This window comes from Mixophyes fleayi, chromosome 8 (genome assembly GCF_038048845.1).
Source record: "Mixophyes fleayi isolate aMixFle1 chromosome 8, aMixFle1.hap1, whole genome shotgun sequence".
NCBI lineage: Eukaryota > Metazoa > Chordata > Amphibia > Anura > Limnodynastidae > Mixophyes > Mixophyes fleayi.
The window spans coordinates 22411078-22431457 of NC_134409.1; the positions used below are offsets into that span (position 1 = coordinate 22411078).

The following is a 20380-nucleotide window of genomic DNA, read 5'->3' on the forward strand; positions in this document are numbered from 1 at the left end:
AATTTATCCATATTTTCTGGTGGCGTCGTGGTGTCCTGTGCTCTATCAGTGCACATAACACCTCAGAAATGTACAAAAAAATACACAGACAATATTTTATTTCTGACTAATTATGGATATTTTCTAATATAAGATTACCTCAAAAAGTTGTAATTTCTCTGAGCATAATCAATGCCCTTTATAGCTGTATATGGTACCAGCTCCCCTGGTAGATTTATAATTTGCAAATAAAGCGTGTGATTATAGGTTGCAAATTTGTGCACACTAATAAAGTCTAACCATCCAGAAAGATGACACTCTACTTCATAAGACCAGTGAGTGACCAATATGCCACACATGCCCAGAGAATGGGTAAATATTGTGTGCCCCTACAAACCTCTGGCAGACACTCTGGGCATCTTTCATGGTGTTCCCAGCATTCACTATGTCCTGAGGGTCAAAGGTCATCATGGCTTGCATTTCCAGAATGGTGGCATACGTGAGTGCATGGTACATACTCTCCTTGGACCTGTGTATTAAAAACAAAATGGGGCGTTTCCAAATGAATTATAATCCTCCTTTATTATCTGTTCAAAACGATCATTGTCTTCATAACCAAGAAAGAAAAGGAGGGAAAAGGCCTCACCTCCAGTTACACTGCGCAGAGGTGTAAATCTGCACTAAACCACAATCCACAGTTAGCTGTTATCTGTCAAGTGGACTTATCTGGTGGTTTATGCCCCATCAAGCCTCCCTGTCTCTCTAGCTTATTAAATAAGTGAGAGGGGAGCTGACGGGTGTTTTAGAGAAAGTGGGAGGTCTGAAAGGCGTTTTCAGATGATTGGGGTGTTAAAGGGCATATGGGTGATTTGGGCATTGTGAGGGATCTGAGGGAAGTTTTGGGGTGAATTTTGGATTTGAGTGGCATGCCGGGTCTAGTCTAAGGGCATGTGATATCTCTTTCTTTAAGCAAATTTATTGTTTTAACACATTACTGAGATTAAGGGTAGTATGTGGCCCTTTTGAAGGTTAGAGGGCCGCACGTGCAGGTCGTCCATCACAGAGTTAGACAATAAATGCAAATTGTAGTTATAGTGCAATTTACACCTTTGAGTTATGTTAGAACATAACCCACAGTGACATGTCTTAGACCCTGAATGTTATAATTTCTCTACCCAGAGTGAGTAAACCAGTCAGAAAGGTGCCGTCAGCTGTGCATTCCTCAGGTAAATAAATAACTGACAATGCTGGGTGGAACCCAGTGAGTCATAAAGTCACAAACTTTTATGTCAATGTAGAGGAAGGTAACAATGCACAGCTGGCCATAATGGTGTAATATACATCATTGTGCTGCTATGGTGATAATATCACTCTTGTACGACAGAATAGGAGCCCTCCCCACCTTAAATGTAAGGAGTGACTGAATGCGTGCCAAAGCAAGCATTCAAAGCCTGCCAGTTTCCAATTCAAAAAGCACTAGTGTTTACAACACCACGTGACTCCACCGTTTATAGACAGCAGCGCCACGTGACTCCACCGTTTACAGACAGCAGCGCCACGTGACTCCACCGTTTATAGAGAGCAACGCCACGTGACTCCACCGTTTATAGACAGCAGCGCCACGTGACTCCACCATTTATAGAGAGCAACGCCACGTGACTCCACCATTTATAGACAGCAGTGCCACGTGACTCCACCGTTTATAGACAGCAGCGCCACGTGACTCCACCGTTTATAGAGAGCAACGCCACGTGACTCCACCGTTTATAGAGAGCAACGCCACGTGACTCCACCGTTTATAGAGAGCAACGCCACGTGACTCCACCGTTTATAGAGAGCAACGCCACGTGACTCCACCGTTTATAGACAGCAGTGCCACGTGACTCCACCGTTTATAGACAGCAGCGCCATGTGACTCCACCGTTTATAGACAGCAGCGCCACGTGACTCCACCATTTATAGACAGCAGCGCCACGTGACTCCACCGTTTATAGAGAACAGCGCCACGTGACTCCACCGTTTATAGACAGCAGCGCCACGTGACTCCACCGTTTACAGACAGCAGCGCCACGTGACTCCACCGTTTATAGACAGCAGCGCCACGTGACTCCACCGTTTATAGAGAACAGCGCCACGTGACTCCACCGTTTATAGAGAAAAATAAAATCATATTTACCCAACCACTGTTAGCCCGACCATGACAAATAAATCAGACAAAAAAAACAAATCTGATCCATGATCTATATAATGCAGGTATTACAGAGTTGGCGGTCTATATTGTCTGTAAACCCCAGTATAACATGGGGAGCTCTACACAGCATTGCACTGCACTCCTTGGCGCCGCCATAAGGTACTGCAGAACGCCATAGGACCAGCATGGTAGATAACCTTCCCTCAAGCTGGTGACAGAGGTGGAGCGGAGGTTTCCCCAACATTCTCACATCTGGGCCCTGGCATTAGAGGAGCTTTAATGCAGAGTTTGTCACCGATAGCCCATGGTGCCCTTATGTTGGCAGGAGACCCAGATAAGCCACCCCTTCACCTCCCTCTGAATGGGACAAAGCCCCCCATAGAGTCTGGAACTGGAGGGGGACAATAACTCATGGAGGTTATTCTTTAAAGAGTAAGAGCCACAGAGCAGTCTCCAAGCAGAGGAGGTGTAGACAGTTAAAGAATTCAAACATCTATGGTCTAAACATAAGGCTGCTGTTAGACCACATAACTAAATCACCCCTCTTCTCCTTAACAAAATGGAAAAGAATCTAGCCAAAGAAATAGGGAGACTATCAGATGGATCAACTGGTTCCATGTTGTCGCCAACTGTTATGTTTCTATACTATACTTTCATATACAACAGGAAAAACCAAGACTGTCCTGCAGTAAGCCCTGACGTAGGTCTACACTCCTTATTGTTTTCAGTATCTCTCCCACACTTCAGGACATTCCCACCAGACAAAGGTGTCTAACTGGAGAAGAACTATGGATATACTTTACAGCAGACATGTTTAGACATCTCCATGAAACCTCTGTTCTCATTGTCCCCATACCCACATGTACTGTGCTGACAGCACACAGTAGTTCTGAATCATGAATGTGCCTCCAATGGAGAGCGATCCAATAGTAACATCCACAGGGATAACCATAGACAAAACAAATTAGGAGGAGTCTTACTTGGCCTGGAGATAGCTGAGAGCTTCCTGGAAGTTATTGTTTAAGAACATGTCCAGCGCTATCATACATTCGGAGAGAGAGGTCTTTAAGTCCGAGACTGGCTGCCTGGATAGACAAAACACGAGACAGGTTAGCCCAGCAAATGCACTCTGTATCTATGCCAATGAATATTTGTAGGATGGGGATAATGTTACAGAAATGCAAAATGTCAAGATTATCTGGATATATTTAGATAAGATTAGCCAGGTATACTAGTATAAAGTCAATATATTGAAATAAAAAAAAAAAAGGTTACCAAACAAATCAATTACCTCTGCAGCAGGCAAATGTGTTTAATCTAGACTGTGACATTTATGAAAACTGGTTGTGTAACCCATAGCAATCAGAATTTGTCACTTTTCTGGCATAGTCTGGTAAACACCTAAATCAGTTAAAGGTTCCAGCACCTTTATCCTGTGCACCAATTTTCATAAAAGTCTCCACTTATGTCCTAATTAGCGTTGTAGTGATTTTACACAAGCACAAAGCCGGACATAACTTTTACACCATAAAATATGACGTACCTACTGAAAATTACACTGGGATTTTTGGATACATAATGTCAACATTATCCAACTGTCCACCTTTTATGTCCCAAACTTAAAACAAGAGGGATACTAAGGGGTCTGGTCTGGTTTTCTTTTGTTGACTTGGTGCTTTTCAGAACGTCAGATACTTTTCAGATGTTCTTTTAATGCCTCTTCCCTATAAACAATGTGAATTTTCAGAAGCCCAGCACCTTGGTGGACAGTGCCAGAGACAGAACAGGACTGCAAGAAGGGTAAGTAGAGTACTAAGGTCTGCACTGCGTTGCCACCAAAGATCTGGGATCTGAATAGCAAATCTACCAGATACCTGGGGTCTGCATTGTGTCAATAGCAGATATTTGGAGGTCTTGCACGGTAAAGCCACCACAGGATTGGAGGTCTGCAGAGAGTTGTCTCTCGGCATACACAGAAACATAGACTTTCACAGCAGAAGAGAACATACAGGTTCATCTAGTCTGCTTTTTTTCTATTTATGTGTCTGTTTAGGGTTTTATTGTTTGTTGTTTTCTTTTCTTCTTTTCATATTTTAGATATTAGATTATATTTATATTTATTCTTAACAAAAGTTATATAGTTGTCCCATGCATTGACCACAACTGCTGGGAAGCTATTCTAGGAATCTATCACCGTTTCTGTAAAAAGGTTCCTTCCTTACTCACTATGTATTTATATATCTATCAGGCACTAGAAAGCCTTCTGTGTCGGTCACTAGAATGCTATGCCTATTGTTCAATCAGTCACCAGAACTTCCTGCATATTATTCAATGACTCAGTCACTAGAAAGTTATCCGCCTTGTTCAATCAATCAGTCACTAGAACGTTATTGTGTAAGCAGTCATTAGAATTCTCTGTATTGTTCAATCAGTTACTAGGATGCTATCCATATTGTACAATCACTAGAATGCTATCCATATTGTACAATCACTAGAATGCTATCCATATTGTACAATCACTAGAATGCTATCCATATTGTACAATCACTAGAATGCTATCCATATTGTACAATCACTAGAATGCTATCCATATTGTACAATCACTAGAATGCTATCCATATTGTACAATCACTAGAATGCTATCCATATTGTACAATCACTAGAATGCTATCCATATTGTACAATCACTAGAATGCTATCCATATTTTACAATCACTAGAATGCTACCCATATTGTACAATCACTAGAATGCTATCCATATTTTACAATCACTAGAATGCTATCCATATTGTACAATCACTAGAATGCTATCCATATTGTACAATCACTAGAATGCTATCCATATTGTACAATCACTAGAATGCTATCCATATTTTACAATCAATCACTAGAATGCTATCTGTATTGTATAATCAGTTACTAGAATACTATCAGTATTGTGTAATCAGTCACTAGAAGTTTCTATGTATTGTTAATTGATCGCTAGGATAGGTTCAATAAAGGAGCCGCCATTGGGGATTTTTGTAATAAGTAATATGCAGAGAAACTGGCAATGGCGGGCTGTACAATTTGTCTGTTAATGGAATAATTAGGAGGGCACAGTGCATGCCACCAAGAAAATCGAAGGTTCGTGCCCCAAGACTGGTACACTGCCTAGGACCATATGTGGTCTTAATCTGGGTCTGAATACCATGGGATAATGCCCTCATTTACAACATGATTGAGCTTTCTTTTGTAATAAGAGTATCCGTCTAGGTCCAAGTTGGGACCTACGTACACAAGGATGGCATATTGGGAGATGAACAAACAGGGACATTTATGAAAACGGATGCATAGGAAACATTTCTGGTACAGGTTAGAAAATATAAGCAAATACTAAATATGGCAGATTTGTGTCTCTGATATGTAAATGAAGTAAGAGGGAAGGTGATAACTGGAGGATTACCCTAATATGCTTGTTAACATGACCTTGTTCTACATTAGTAGAAATTTTTATTTATAGCAGTTATATCATATATTAATATTTATGTAATAACAAAACAAATATGATTAAAGTACTGCTCCCCATCTATGGAACGTTTCCCATGCCCAATCAAACTTCAAAGTTTTAAACGCTCCTTAAAAACTCACCTCTTCATCAAAACTTACCATTGTCCCACCTAATTCCGCTCTCGCCAACCCAGCCTGCCCCCGCTAATACCCCCAATGTCCCTCCTGTTTATCCTCGTTTCTCAATAGTAGATTGTAATATTTCATCTTATCCTCTTATTCATTCCCATTTATGCTTGAATGTGCTTCTTGTATGTTCCATATCATACTATATAGTATATTTGTTAGTTCAGTAATTTGTTTGCTGTCCAACTACAATTACAATTCCCCACTGTACAGAGCTGCGGAATGTTGTGGCACTCTATAAATAACAGATATTATTGTCATGTTTATGATTATATGACAATAAAATGTGTCTGCGTTTCTACTGTTTAACCACCCTCATAAATGCAAATTGTAGGAGCATCTTTGTCAATCTTTGTGGCAGTATTCAGACTGTATATCTCACAATGCTTCACTAACATGAGGAAGGCCACTGGCAGTGATACCACAGAACTTTGGGCAATGATATATATATATATATATATATATATATATATATATATATATATATATATATACACATGTATATATATATATATATATATATATATATATATATATATATACATGTATATATATATATATATATATATATATATATATATAATATATATATGTTTGGGCACATTTCTACACTTTATAGCAGACAGGTGTAGACATATAAATGCATATACATTTAATGAATGTCACTTGTCTGACAGTGTAATTATCATTCAATAAAGCTTTCTTACTTCAAAGAGTTCTGCAGCAGTACACCCTGTGTAATGGAAGCACATAGATTTTGCAAGTGATGAATGCAGTGTCTGCAGGGTACAAAGGTCTGCACCAGCCGATGGGAGCAGTTGGGTGGATCAGGGGCATTCCTTGCCGCGTATGATTAGATGTATGAGTACATCTACTTATGCACCCATATACAAAACAAGATTTAGTTTTGTGGATGTTACGGCTGATGGTTAACGGAATAAGAAGAACAGAACGGATAGAGGTCTTCACCTATAGCAGCCGCATTTCCCGTAGAGCTAGGAGCCCTCACAGGTACTTGGATGCCCCCAGTACTTCACACTAGCGTAGTAAAAGTTTATTTAATGGTTACCGTGGTGCAGATGAGGAAGGTAACCGGAGATGCCGAAGACTGTCAGGAGCAGTCCAAAGGTTGTGGGTCAGTAGCAAACAGAAAAAACAGAAACAGACCAGAGGTCAGGGTAGGTTGCAAGGCAGGATAATCCAATAGACAGGCAGAGCAGGTCAGCAAGCCAAGGGTCACAACAGGAATCAAGAAGTAAGCAGAGTATCCACAGGCGTGGAGCTGGTCAGCAATGTGAGGCACACAGGACACAATATAACCGGCAGGGAGGCTAAGCCCTCCCTGCCTTAAATACATAGATGGGCCAATCAGCAGAGGAGAGACACAGAAGCTCACAGTAAGCCTCAGAAGGCCGTTAATTAATTAGATTGTGGTGCGCACGCGCCCTGCTGTCACATTGGCCGGGCCGCGGCAGTGAAGGAAAGAGTGTTGCGGCTGTCAGGGCAACAGTCGAGAGGCGGCCCTCAGTAGAAAGAGAGGAGCCACCGACGCTCGTAACAGCGGGATGAGATTATTTAAATGAGATGAAGGGTTTTAGAGGGTAAATTTTAGGGGGAGTTATTTACATTGCCAGGATGCACAGTATTTTTTCTCTCCGCTTTTATTTGCAGTTCATACTCTACCCTTAGGGGCATATTCAATTGTTGGCGTTACTGCCAAAAGTAACGCGCCCCACGCACTATTACCGTCATTACCGTAATAGTGCGCGTAAATACCGTTATTACGGGACATTTCTCGCTGGATTTCAGCTCGCAGCTCCCTGAGCCAATAACGGTAATACTTTTAGCGCCGCGGGCATATTCAACAATTGTGGCCATGTGCAGTAGGATGTTTTGCTCTGTAGTGACTATTTTCAGACATTGTTGCCAAACCAGTTTTGAAAAATATCCAAATGAGATTTCTCTAGCCCTGTTCATAAACAGCTACCTTGGACAGAATGAATGGTATATTTGCATGCACAGTACAAGCTGGAAATAAAATGTTAAAACAAAATAGCAAAGTTCATAAAACCCCAGAGCTCTATTAGGTCACGATAACACACATGAATCTCCTCTTACTAGGTGATGCGAAATCACCAAGGACTCCTCCACACAGACGTCTGTAACACCTCAAGAACACACACAGGCAGGATAAACACACCACAGAGGACTCACATCAGAGCTGCATTATTGTCCTCCAAGGTGGGAAAATTACATAGCGGGCCGTTTCAGGGACCAGATGTAAGCCCTCTAATACCAAATCACTGATGTAAACAAATATTGATAGAATTAGGACTTTTTGCGTTCTCAGTTAATGGGTAACTTTCAGACCAAGTGCCAATATAGCTTAATAAAACACAAGATTCTAACTGCTGTTTACAGAAATTAAACAACAAATCAGTCCCATGGATAAACTGATAAAGTTACACAGATGTCGCCACATATAAACACGCACATTGCTAAGGAAAAATATTTTATTAAAATCAGACACTTATCAAGCAATTCATAATTCATAAAAAATTCATAAAATTATCGCACGTTCTAAATATTTCAGGATTAACATACGGTGTCACTGTATATAATATACATCAAAGGGATTGTTTAAGGAGATAAATTAAATTAATAAACAGACCTAGATAGTTCTCATCTTCGTTATTTTAACAAACAGTCCAAAGTGAAAACTCTTGTAGCAGATGATCCCAAAATAAAACTTTGGGTATTTATCAACAACAGCATGAACAATATTTGAGATATTTTTCAAAAATTAAAAAAATTGGCTTTTTGGGAATAACAATTTTGTCTCTCAAAGTCAAAAATCTTTCATTTTTGTTGAAACATACCGTGTTATATATCATACGAGAGAGGTTTAAAATGAGACCTTGCCCAACTCTCTAGCTCAAATAGGTGAGCTACAAATGCAATTTAAAGAAATGTTAAAAGCTATTTTTTCTTTCAAAAAATTGCAGCTTTAAAGGCATATAACTTCAAAACCAGTGTACAAATCAGTCTAAGATTTGGGGGTTTTCTTTACACCCATGGCAGCATATATTATACCAAATTTCATTACAATCTGAAAACGCTCAGTTTGAAACCTTGTGTTGATTTGATGTGTAATGACTGCTATCCTACATTCTAGTCAATAGCCCACATCAGTTGTGCCAACATGGGATCAAAGTGTTAATCAATTGCCTGAGAAATCATATAATTCTAAAATGCATATGTCTATATTCATAAATGCATTGGAATCCAGACCTCCCTGTGTCAACAAAATTAAATCCATGCCAATTTGTGTCACAAACATACTTAATACCCAATAATGCTCCCAAATGCTTGTAATAATCAAAGCACACTGGACAAGTAGTTCTGACTCAGCAGTACTTAGATGCAGTAATGTAACATGGCAATGAGTTAATTTATTCACAAATCCCCTTCTTAAGATCTTTCCAGAAGAACAGTAATATGCTGGCATGGATTCCTGTGTTTTGTCAATTTATTTTGGCGTTTAGTCTAGTAATTCAATGGGTGTGTGAGCAACTGTTGGTGATTATCAAATTGTCCAATTTTTCGCAACCTGATTGGGGGGTGGGGGAGTAATGAGGATTGTGTGATATCAACGGAAAAACTCGACTGGTCAGTTCTTCCCTTGAACACAGCCTTCAAGCCTTCTGTGAGACACATTGTATAGGAGCAAGGATGACTAGTGGACTGTAATGGCAGATCAGCCATCCCTCAGTCAGTCCCTGTCTACAAGCCTAGAATGAGCCACCATTATATACCTAATAAAAGAGATATTGTAAAAGCAAACCAGCATCCTCGGCAATAGTCATTTTTGAACTGCACTGAAATGCACATGGTGATAAAACAAGAAAAACGTGACAAAGTCCAACCTCCCATAAACCTCCACTACCCATAAATGCACTTTCCCACAGAAGAATAACTTGAAAGTTCAAAACAAACGTATAATTCGAGACCCAGTGACTGATTTACCTTCGAACACAATGTAAACAGAACCTGCATTTAAAAAAACTGCACAGAACGTCTACACACGTATGGCCTTATTCAAATACAAGCGGATCTCAAGATACATTTCCATTTGTTTACGCTCTGGCTATAAGCTACTTGCTGTAAGTAGACGTGGTGGCAGGATACACACATGCATCTATCTGTGCCACACAAAATCCCATCAGAACGTATGACAAAGAAATATTTTCTAAAGTAAATTTGCACCTCCTAATACTATATTCATTAATAAAAACATTTTTTTTTTTTTACATGAAATACATAAAGCCGGTTGTTCTTAATGTGTACTGCACATAAAACGCATTTTCATAGTTTATCAGTCAGTCATCACTATCAGTCGGCACTTACACCTGCCCTGGTGCCATGACACGGCTAACAAACACGGACGAACATGATGCTCTGAACTTGAATCTGCCATGTACAGGCACGGCCTTACTGTACATTACCTACATGCGTCTGTTCCTTCCAGACCCCGTTCCGCCCTTCAAGTCTTAGGTACGTCCCGTTGTGACGCATGCACAGATTTTTGTCACGCAAGATACAACATGCAAATGGACTTATGCCCATAGATGAATCAGGCCCCCTATCTCCAGCACGTCAAGGCATTAGTGGGAGTGGGGTGGAGAGGTTGATTATAGGAAGTAGTGGTTACAACAAAGAGATTTCACCTTATGATTTAGTGGATCTTTAAGATCACCTTAAAGAGTATCCTGCAGCGATTAGTGGAAATGTAAAGGAAACTGGTGTAAAAGAATAGGGCGGTGTTGAACATATCAACCGATTTGTTATTTTTTCAAGTTTAGGCTAGAACATGAAAGCAAACATCCTATTGGTTACTATACATAACTCTTTTTCAAGCTGCAAATGTTGCATATGGAACCAAGGGTCTTAAAGCAGGATTCTCAGGTAGAGCCTCAGACCTGCTCCATGCAGTGGCGCACGCAGGGGGGGTTTCTGGAGACCCAGAAACCCCCCCCCCCTCCGCTGAAAAAGTGCCCTACATATCGGCACTGTGGTATACAGCAGCCGCGGCGCTGTCTAAGAAGCGTCCGCGGCACTGCTGTATTGTATACAGCACCGCGCAGACGCTTCTTTGACAGCATCGTGGCTGCTGTATACTACAGTGCAGACGAAATGGAGCTGGCGTGCATGCGCGGGCGCATTCACGGCAGGTTTCTAGTTTTGTTTTTTTTCTCCGGGGGTGGAGGAAACCCCCCCCTGACAAATCCTCCGTGCGCCCCTGCCATGTACACATACAGTATGTCCCATGACTTTGTGGTTCCTCTCACAGCCCTGCCCGAAACCTGCAGAGAGGTGTGTGACCATGCGTACCAATACGAAGCTGGAGGCACATAGCCTGCGGCGTCCTATTGGTCACACAGCCATCTCAGTGGCCATTTTAACATGGTTAACAATAATGCCAACAGCTTAACTTGTATTTGACAGTGGGAGCATCGCCGTGTACCTCAATAAAATTTACCCGATGCCTCTAGAAAATTAATGGATGGCGTTAGCTGTAAAAATAAAAGAAAGAGTGGAAATATAAATCTAATAACAACAAAATGGTTAACACTATTGGAAATCATCGCAGGCTTTTAATGCTTTAACATAACATTTGTCCTACGGCTCCAATTAGGCTTTATATTAACAGAGCCCAATATTACAACATGGTTTTTTTCCTTGACTATTTTCTGGTAAGAATCACCTGCTCCCCTGTTGGTAGCAGCCTCTGGGAAACGTAATGTCAACATTGACATAACCAGTAATCTCAGGTGAGCTGCCTGTTTTCGCTGTCTCTCTGCCTTGCACTCTCTACCTGTGTTCAGGTCACGTCACAGAGGTGGTGCCGGGCAGGGGAAGGGTGTGTGTGAAATGAGGCAGCTGCCATGTGTCACACGAGATAGGAGAATGGGACAGTGCCACCTAACCCGTTACCTCCCACGCCTCCTCTCCCTGCGCAATGCCTTGGTCTATAATTGGCAGGCATTGTGCTAAGTGTTCCAGAGTAACCATGATGTTTACTGCTCAGTGCTGCTGCACTCTGCCTCTGGAATCAGGCGCAGTACAGGTGGTGACAGAGGTGTGTATAGACCTCCTCACTCTCGTTCTGCTCTATTACCCAAATGTGGAAGTCCACACAGTTGAAACCAGTCTGTCCAGTTAAAGTGTAGCTGTGTGCTGGATTCTGAAACCGTGGAGAACAGGATAAAGTTACTGTATCGCTGTCATATTGTGTTTCTGAAGATTCCTGCCCTTGGTAAACAAAAGGTCAGCACTGGATAAACGCATCTCCAAGATCCCTAATCTCCCTGCCATGGGTATATTATTCTGATGCAATCAGGCCCAGTCCCTATCATGCTTTGTTATATTTTGTCTTTACAGTTAAATCCTGCAGAATTAGAGAAGTTTGAATGCATGCATTGCTCAGTCCAATGCAATGTCTCAATAAAGCTGGAATGGACATAGCTTATCCAATCAGCTGTACTGACACATTGCATCATCCAAACTTCTTAAGGTTAACACTTTGTTAGATTTAAAGGTTCTGTGTCTGGAAGTGGGTTCTCCTTGTTTTTCTAGGAGAAACCTTCTCCTCCTGAACACAGCTGTGGATACAGACCCCTGACCTTATTAATATTAATAATTCTAGATTGTTTTATAAAGGTGACGTTTTATGGGCTTAGCAAATTTAACATCACAGGGGTATCTCGGTTTCCTGTTAAAAAAAAAAAGTGAAAACTAATTACATACCTGACAACTCTCACAGCCGCATGTACTCTTGGACAGTTACACACTTTTGGCCAAGCCGAGTCTCTAGTAATTTTGTCCCACTCCCTGCACTATGCTATTAAATTAATAGAGACAGACAGGTAGGGGTCAAACAGACAAGAGGACCAGTGACTACAGCTACCCCTGAGCAGAGCCACCCATGAGAATTATGGGTCCCCTGACAAATTTTGAACCTGGGCCCACCTCTCCTTGAGAGAGAAGTTTATTGGCTTCCCCAACTTCAAGCGAAGGTTCAACGGTATGTACTCTATAAGCTGCATGCCGATTTGGACCAAAGAGTTAATGTGATGTGGTAAACTTTGTACTGTATATTCCTAGTTACTACAGGAGCTGTAGAGTGTAGATGGTAACTGTAACTTTTACTCTACTGCAAATACACAAATTTCTAGGACTTTATTAAGTAGCAGAACTGTGCATCGGTGGTGGAGTGGTGCAGTGATCGTCACATTTAAGCAATGACAATGCTGCACGGCACGCTGGCAGCCGCGTGTCCCCCACATCACATGATCAGCACCATGACAACGCATCAGTGACACGTTGGGCTTTTATGAGCAGCGCGATTGAATTCTGGTCCCAAATGATTAGTTACAGTGAAAGTCATGGGGCCATGTTGGGCCCCCCAACATGTGTTCCCACAGACCACCCTATGCTCCTGAGGACAAGATAGGGAGAGTACCGTGCTATAGGGACAGCAACTGGATGCTATATTACATAGTCTTATATGCCTGGGGGGAGTATGTAACAATATGGGTATATTGACTATAGGGATAATAGCTAATTACTGCCACATGAGACAAGATTAAGGTACACTGGCTAAATGGGGGAGAAGCTATATAGAGGCCTACTGGCTATTTGGAGGTATAAGAGGCTATATAAAAGGTATTTAAAGAGAAAGGTCCATTTGGATAATGTACAGGGGAGAACATTGATGGGGTTTCCAGTTACCCAGAAACCCCCTTTTATGTAATCATGGTACCTCCCAGTTAGTATGTATAATAAAGTCACTAACACACATTGTCTGAAGCCTAGAACACATTTCCATGAGCCTCTGCATATGTTCCCATGAACATTGGCCTCAACAAAATGGGCACCGTCACTTTTCTCTCTAGTGTAATATTTTTACAGTTTTGTACTTAGTGCTCTAGTGTTTGTCTGACATAGAAAATACAGAAAGTAAATGACCTGTTATCATCTGCAGTCTGAAATGCAGCACTGGGAAACTAACTAGAACACTCATTTTAATAGTTTTTATTTTAATTGGGTGTGAGTGGAGATTAACTTAGTTTTGTAGAGTAATATTAATTTGGTTAGATGGTCAGATTTATGTAAAGCAGTGTTCACATTAATGTACAGCTACTTACAGGCATATTTATTAATCACTGCTTTTTAACCACCATCCCTTTCAATCCTTATCGCAAAGATAATTATTGAAATATTGTATTTATTAAAAATCTTCAACTGGAGCAGCAGTCACGAAAAACTGCTGTTCCTGTGAACACCTGTATCCTATCTCTTCTATGGTCACTATCGCAAAGTGACCACCTTTGACACAGTGACCGGAGGGGAGAGCAGTAAGACGTGGTGAGGGATTCGAAGATCCCTCTACTGCAATGATCCCCCCATAGGCTTCAATGCCATTGTGCACAAGTTTCCAAAATTTTTGATTGTTAAATAGTGCAAAATAGCAGTCCCCATAGACCATACTTACCAACTTTCTGTTGGTGAAATCCGGGAGCCTGCAGAGGAGGTGGGCGTAACAGGGGGGCGGGGCTCTAAGTGGCGTCATTTTGGACCTGCCCCCATGACGTGATGACGCAAAATGCGTCATTTGACAGCGGGGGCGGGGCCAAACGCCGCGATTCACCGGGAATCGCGGCGTTTGGGACTTAATTCTGCCCACTTCACTAGGAAGTGGGCAGAATTATCCAGATGCGGGGGATTGCCACACTCGCCCGGGAGCCCGGGAGACTCTCGCAAAATGCGGGAGTCTCCCGGATATTTCGGGAGAGTTGGCAAGTCTGCCATAGACATCAAAGAAAAAGGCACGATATCTGCTGCGATGCCCTATTAATAAATTACAATTTTACTTTAAAAGGTGGCTGTATCCTGAAAACTGCCGTTTTCGGGGGATTTTGCTGTGAAACAGGATTAATAAATAGGCTCTTTTATGCCTCATTAATTTTTCTGTAACATGTATTAATTAGGTACATTTTATTGTTTTAATTAGGTACATTTTATTGTTTTAATTCTGTTTCATATCTGAATATAGCACGACTAATTTTTGTTGTGCAATTCTGAATTGTTTTGTTATGCTGACTGTATAGACACAGCACAGTACCACTTCTCTTTATGTCATATCCATGCTATACAAATGGACACTGCATAGTACCACTTCTCTTTATGTCATATCCATGCTATACAAATGGACACTGCATAGTACCACTTCTCTTTATGTCATATCCATGCTATACAAATGGACACTGCATAGTACCACTTCTCTTTATGTCATATCCATGCTATACAAATGGACACTGCATAGTACCACTTCTCTTCAGGTCATTCTCCTACTGCACATTTGGGAAAATCTCCACTGCGTATGCCCCACCAAAAGTCTGGCGGCGGCCCATGTTTTTTTCAGAATAATTAAACATTATTCAAGTAAATTAGAATTACCGGGATTTCATGAAATTTTCCAATTTTACCAAAAACTGGGAGTAAAACCGGAAAGTGGAGCAAACGCCCCTCAGTAGCTGCTTCTCCACCAGTTATTATTAGATGACATCTTACACTCTGTGACTTAACCAAACTTCTCATTTACAAACAATTTAACTACAAAAAAAGTGTCTGTTGCTGTCTTATTGCAGCAAGTTTGTTTTTGCTTTGTTCCAAAATCAAACATTTTGAAACCCGCCTCTAGAAATCCTGCGTTTGCCCCTGATGTACATAGTATCTTTGCCATACCATGCATAGTAAATATTGACATTACACTTTATGGTAGGACACGTGTACAAGTATTAACTTCTATGCGGCTCCAAATATATCAATCAATCAATCTCACTGTAAAATAAAAAATGTTAACACTGAAGTTGACATTTCTGTATATAACTATCTCTACATATATATATATATATATATATATTTATCTATACACACACATTATATGACTAAAAAGTGATCTGTCTGAACTACAAATGGAAAATGCAATGTAATGATGACACGGTTTCCCTGGTTCATAATGGTCTGGGTCATACCTTCATGACCAGACTAAATTCCAAGTCTCGAAGGTGTGTCTGTCACCAGGAATACCTTTTTCACATCATAATCTACCCTGGTGTTATAATTTTATCTGAGCATTGATAGTGCCGTCGTTTTCTAGCACCGTTTTATAAAGGTACTTTTAATTTCATGGGTACTCGTAGATAAAACATAAAAGGCATAACGGGAACAAAAGAAACACGCTTTCCATGGAATATAGAGATTTGTTTTGTTTGTTTTTATGCAAAATATGCTTCAACTGCACATGGGTACAAAGCATCTGTGCGCAGAGGTCTTTATGGTGGGATTAAGTAAGACAGGGACGAAAGTGAGCAAACAAACTTGACAGTTGATTTCTGTCTTATCGCAATATTAATATTAATAGGTGGCACAGTGTTTATGTGCTGGGAGGGAGTTGGTGGGCCATTCACTTTGACTTTTTTATTACATTAAAAAAAAAAAAAAATTGTATTTTTTTCACTAGGGATATATTAAAAGTACTCCCTTATGGCAGGGCTGGGTCACCTGCATTTTTTCCTTTAAAATGTTCCTAATAGGCAATAAAGTCTCGCCCCCGGGGCTAAAATTTAACAGTCAGCCCCTGGTCACCACTTTAATAGAAGAATTCCCTGATGATGTCATAATGTCTCCATAGCAACTCCAACCGCTGAGGTGTCCGTTCCACATTGTCGGCCCAACATTGAATGTTTTACTGATTGTGCCCAGGAGCCAAACGTATCGACCCCCGGATACACTACTACCGGGACTGTCACTGACAGGAGAAATGAGCCCTATTATACTGAACTATATATACATGTCCAACACAAAAAGAGGTAGCAGTACGGGTAGTGGCAACAGAACATTTTAAGTCATCTATCAATACATGCGAACGTGATAAATGGATATTTTATACTGACAAACTAGTTCTGGAATCTGAGTCTCTGCTGATAAGAAGCTGCTATGTCGGTACAGTTTGGATAGAGGTGGTGTACTAAGTCAGCTGCATTACTGCTATTTAGTGGTCAGTCAGAAAGGCTCATTTTTGACCTGCAAAAAATGTGATCCTGAACTGCACTTATTTGCCTGCGAAGCGCGTTTCAAGGTGCCATCTCAAGAAACGCGTATGGTGAAATAAGTGAAACGGTGTTTCAAATTCCAACTTACTAACACTCTAAGATCATTTTCTACACCTCATCTGGACTTGTGTGACAGGCATTCCCTCCATCATCGTCTATTTAGATAGCACCACTAATTCCGCAGCGCTGTACAGAGAACTCACTCACATCAGTCCCTGCCCCATTGGAGCTTACAATCTATATCCCCTAACATACAGACACTCAGACCGAGAGAGAATAAGGCCAATTTGTTAGCAGCCAATTAACCTCTCATTATGTTTTTGGAGTGCGGGAGGAAACCGGAGCACCCGGAGGAAACCCACGCAAACACGGGGAGAACATACAAACTCCTCACAGATAAGGCCATGGCCAGGAATCGAACTCATGACCCCAGTGCTGTGAGGCAGAAGTGCTAACCACTGAGCCACCGTGATGCCCACATTCCCTATGAAGAAGTAAGCAGTTCAATCTCTGAATAAATAGTCAGTGTATTGAAGATGAAGGAAAGTGAAACATGACAGATAATGTCAGTAACAGGCAACTCTGATATTAGATAGCAAATCTCTGACAGTGCTCCCCGCTGTAGTATAAACTAGCCCCAGGCTGGCCAGCACAGGCCTGGTGCCTCTATAGGGAGGGAGGGGACACAGATGTACTCCTGGAGTGGATAGAGACCGCAAGATCCCCGTCTATTATATCGAATCCGTAAAAAATAAAACATATATAAACAAGACAGAATTTTAAAATAAAATTTAACTGAATAAAAGACTCCTCAATAGCATCATTTCCCACTTTTTATTTTGTCTTTTCTTAATCACTTGTAGTCCAAATTTGAAAAAAAAAATAAAATTCTGGATCGATCATAGTTAAAATGTAAGTAACTGAACAAAAACAGAAACAATCCCTGTACAAAACTGACGCACCCATACACTATGACTGACTGACGCAAAATGACTATAACTGGGGGTTACCAGCAATCACACTAGACAGCCAATCACAAGGGTTTTCTCACGCTAGCCACTTGTGATTGGCTGACCGGGGGAACGTGGGTTCTGGGTATTCCGTTATGCAAATAAAGTTTATTTTAAAACTGTTAGTCCTTGTTCTTTTTCATTCTTTTGGTATTATGGGCAATAGTCTCAGGGAACCCTGCTCATTATACTGAGAGCACTGGGGTGGCAAAGGTGCCACTCCAAGGGTCCCAATCTTGGTAATCATCCAGGCATGGAAGAGCACCAGCAATTTTCAGAGCAGGCTGGTAGCCTCTGGGAAGTGGGGCATGCTGTTTTTTTGCTTTATAAGGAATATACAGACAATATACTATTATTTGCTTCAGTTAAAATAATTATAATATTTATATATTAAGAGGGATAAAAAAATCCATTACTATATGACAAAGGCTGTATATAGCAGAGTTGAATTATATACCTGAAATAACTGAAGTGATTATACTTAAATATTTGCACCATGCTGTCTTTCACTCGTCTGCATCAAACTGCCATGTTAGGTTGGATGTGCTTCTCTAACTGAATAGGCAGGCAATGACTGACCACTTAACAGACTTGCTCTGCAGAAAAGCAGTGCGTAAACTGTTTGATTCATACACTGGACGCTGATGTCACAGTAAATAAAATGACTGCATTCTCATCTTTTATGACTCAGATTCAATTAAGACACTGTGCTAATAAGGCGGAAGAAGTTATAGCTGTCTGTAATGGACTGAGCAGGTAATACTTTACTTTTTTAACAAGCTGCAGTGGAATGTTAAATTAGCTCTGAACTTTACATACCTGATTTATATCTGATTCAGATTTGAGTGCTCCTTTAATCAAAAATTCTTGTGAACTTTAGTTGAGATCATTTCCACTGGCTTTTTCAAGCTGTTTATATATTTGTACATTTCGAATGCATCATACAGAAATTGCTCTCTCTGTTCAACATCATCTACTCCTCTTTGTAGATGCAAATCCTGGATGACCCAAATGTCCCTTTTATCAGTAACTCTACTTATACCTTATTACCCCTGAATGAACAACCCACGTAATTCCCACCATGCAGCACTATCCAGGGATAATTAGCGGTTACCAGGACAGCAACAAGCGTATATTATTAATGAGCCAGAGATAAAGGACATGATGAGTCTTTATATATGCACTCTACTCAATCAGAACAGAACACTGGCATTTACAATGGAACTGTAGGATAATAACATCAGGATAGCGAAATTGTGATTGTAGGAAATAATAGAATATTGCAGCCAGCCTGTTGTTCAAAGGCTTGGAAAACAAAGAGGAAATAATCTGCATGAAACAATTAAAAAAAGACACATGATAAGTGCTCAGAAATGCCAGGGAGTTGTTTTTAGACCGCAGAGCATGCAATCTACAAAAGATAAATACCAATGAGACTACTTGATTAATAATTGTGGTTTTGGTAATAAACATATCAACATTATATATGCAAACCTTTATGAATATCTTAACTTTTCTCATTAACACACGTTCCACAAAAAGTGCTGCAACATTCATTTGTAGTGTGTGTGGTTTCCATTCTAGAGTTTACATAAGAGATTCATGTAACAAAACTTGCTGAAGGGATATAATTCGCAGTCCAATACATACAGCAAAACATCTGATCGAGAGGTTCACCCCTGGAGTGCCACAAGCTGGCTATGCCAGGCCCATAGGTGCCATCTATACTCACCCTCCACCTGTGTCTGTAGACATGTTGCTGGTAATGAGCAGGATCAGCCCCAGATGTCCGGAGCTCAGAGGATTGACACATACACAGCAGCACCACAGGGACAGAGTGTGACAGTCACACAGGGTTTGGGCAGGGCTTGGCTCTGCCCTCTCTCAGCTCTCTGATTGGGAGCTACCTTGAGTTACAGTATGCAGCCAGCCTTCCAGACGTGCCTGACAACAACGACCGCTGAGTGGCATATTCTAGCCTGCAAAATGCAAACTCTTGTGGCACCACCGCCTGGCCGTGCAGACTGGAAGCTTTACTCTGATAAAGGGGATAATGCTGTCTGAGATATCATGTCAGAAGCAGTCCCCACAGGAGGAACTAGTCCTGGACTAACTTCCTTATCCACTCAGCATTCTTACTGCAAGAGACACAGCTGCTTCAGAACCTGTCTAGAAAATTAGTTTCCCACTATTTTTGTCAAGCTATTTCATAAAATCTGTAAGCTAAGGGGATAGATACAATGTCCAAGAGGTTTTGCAGCAGCTAAACTGTCTAATTTTCCAGTCAGGTGCTTCAAATATAAATTACAACCTCCATTTGTTGTGTTCCTGAATAAAGCTTCCACACA

The 20380-nt window shown here is 40.9% G+C and overlaps 1 protein-coding gene across 2 annotated transcripts in view; it reads right to left on the bottom strand.

The window, feature by feature from the left end:
- The window catches only part of TTC39A (tetratricopeptide repeat domain 39A), a 39464-nt gene extending 19408 nt beyond the window's left edge, over positions 1–20056 (bottom strand). Inside the window, exons 1-3 of one of the 2 annotated variants that reach the window (XM_075182061.1) lie at positions 19765–20052; positions 3151–3255; positions 377–508 (exon numbers count right to left, since the gene is read on the bottom strand). In XM_075182061.1, coding sequence (XP_075038162.1) covers positions 377–508; positions 3151–3255; positions 19765–19787 — 260 coding nt within the window. In that variant the 5' untranslated portion in view covers positions 19788–20052. Of the gene's footprint in view, positions 1–376; positions 509–3150; positions 3256–19764 lie in introns of both variants that reach the window. The other variant, XM_075182062.1, reaches the window with a different exon arrangement.
- Between the last annotated feature and the right edge of the window lie 324 nt (positions 20057–20380).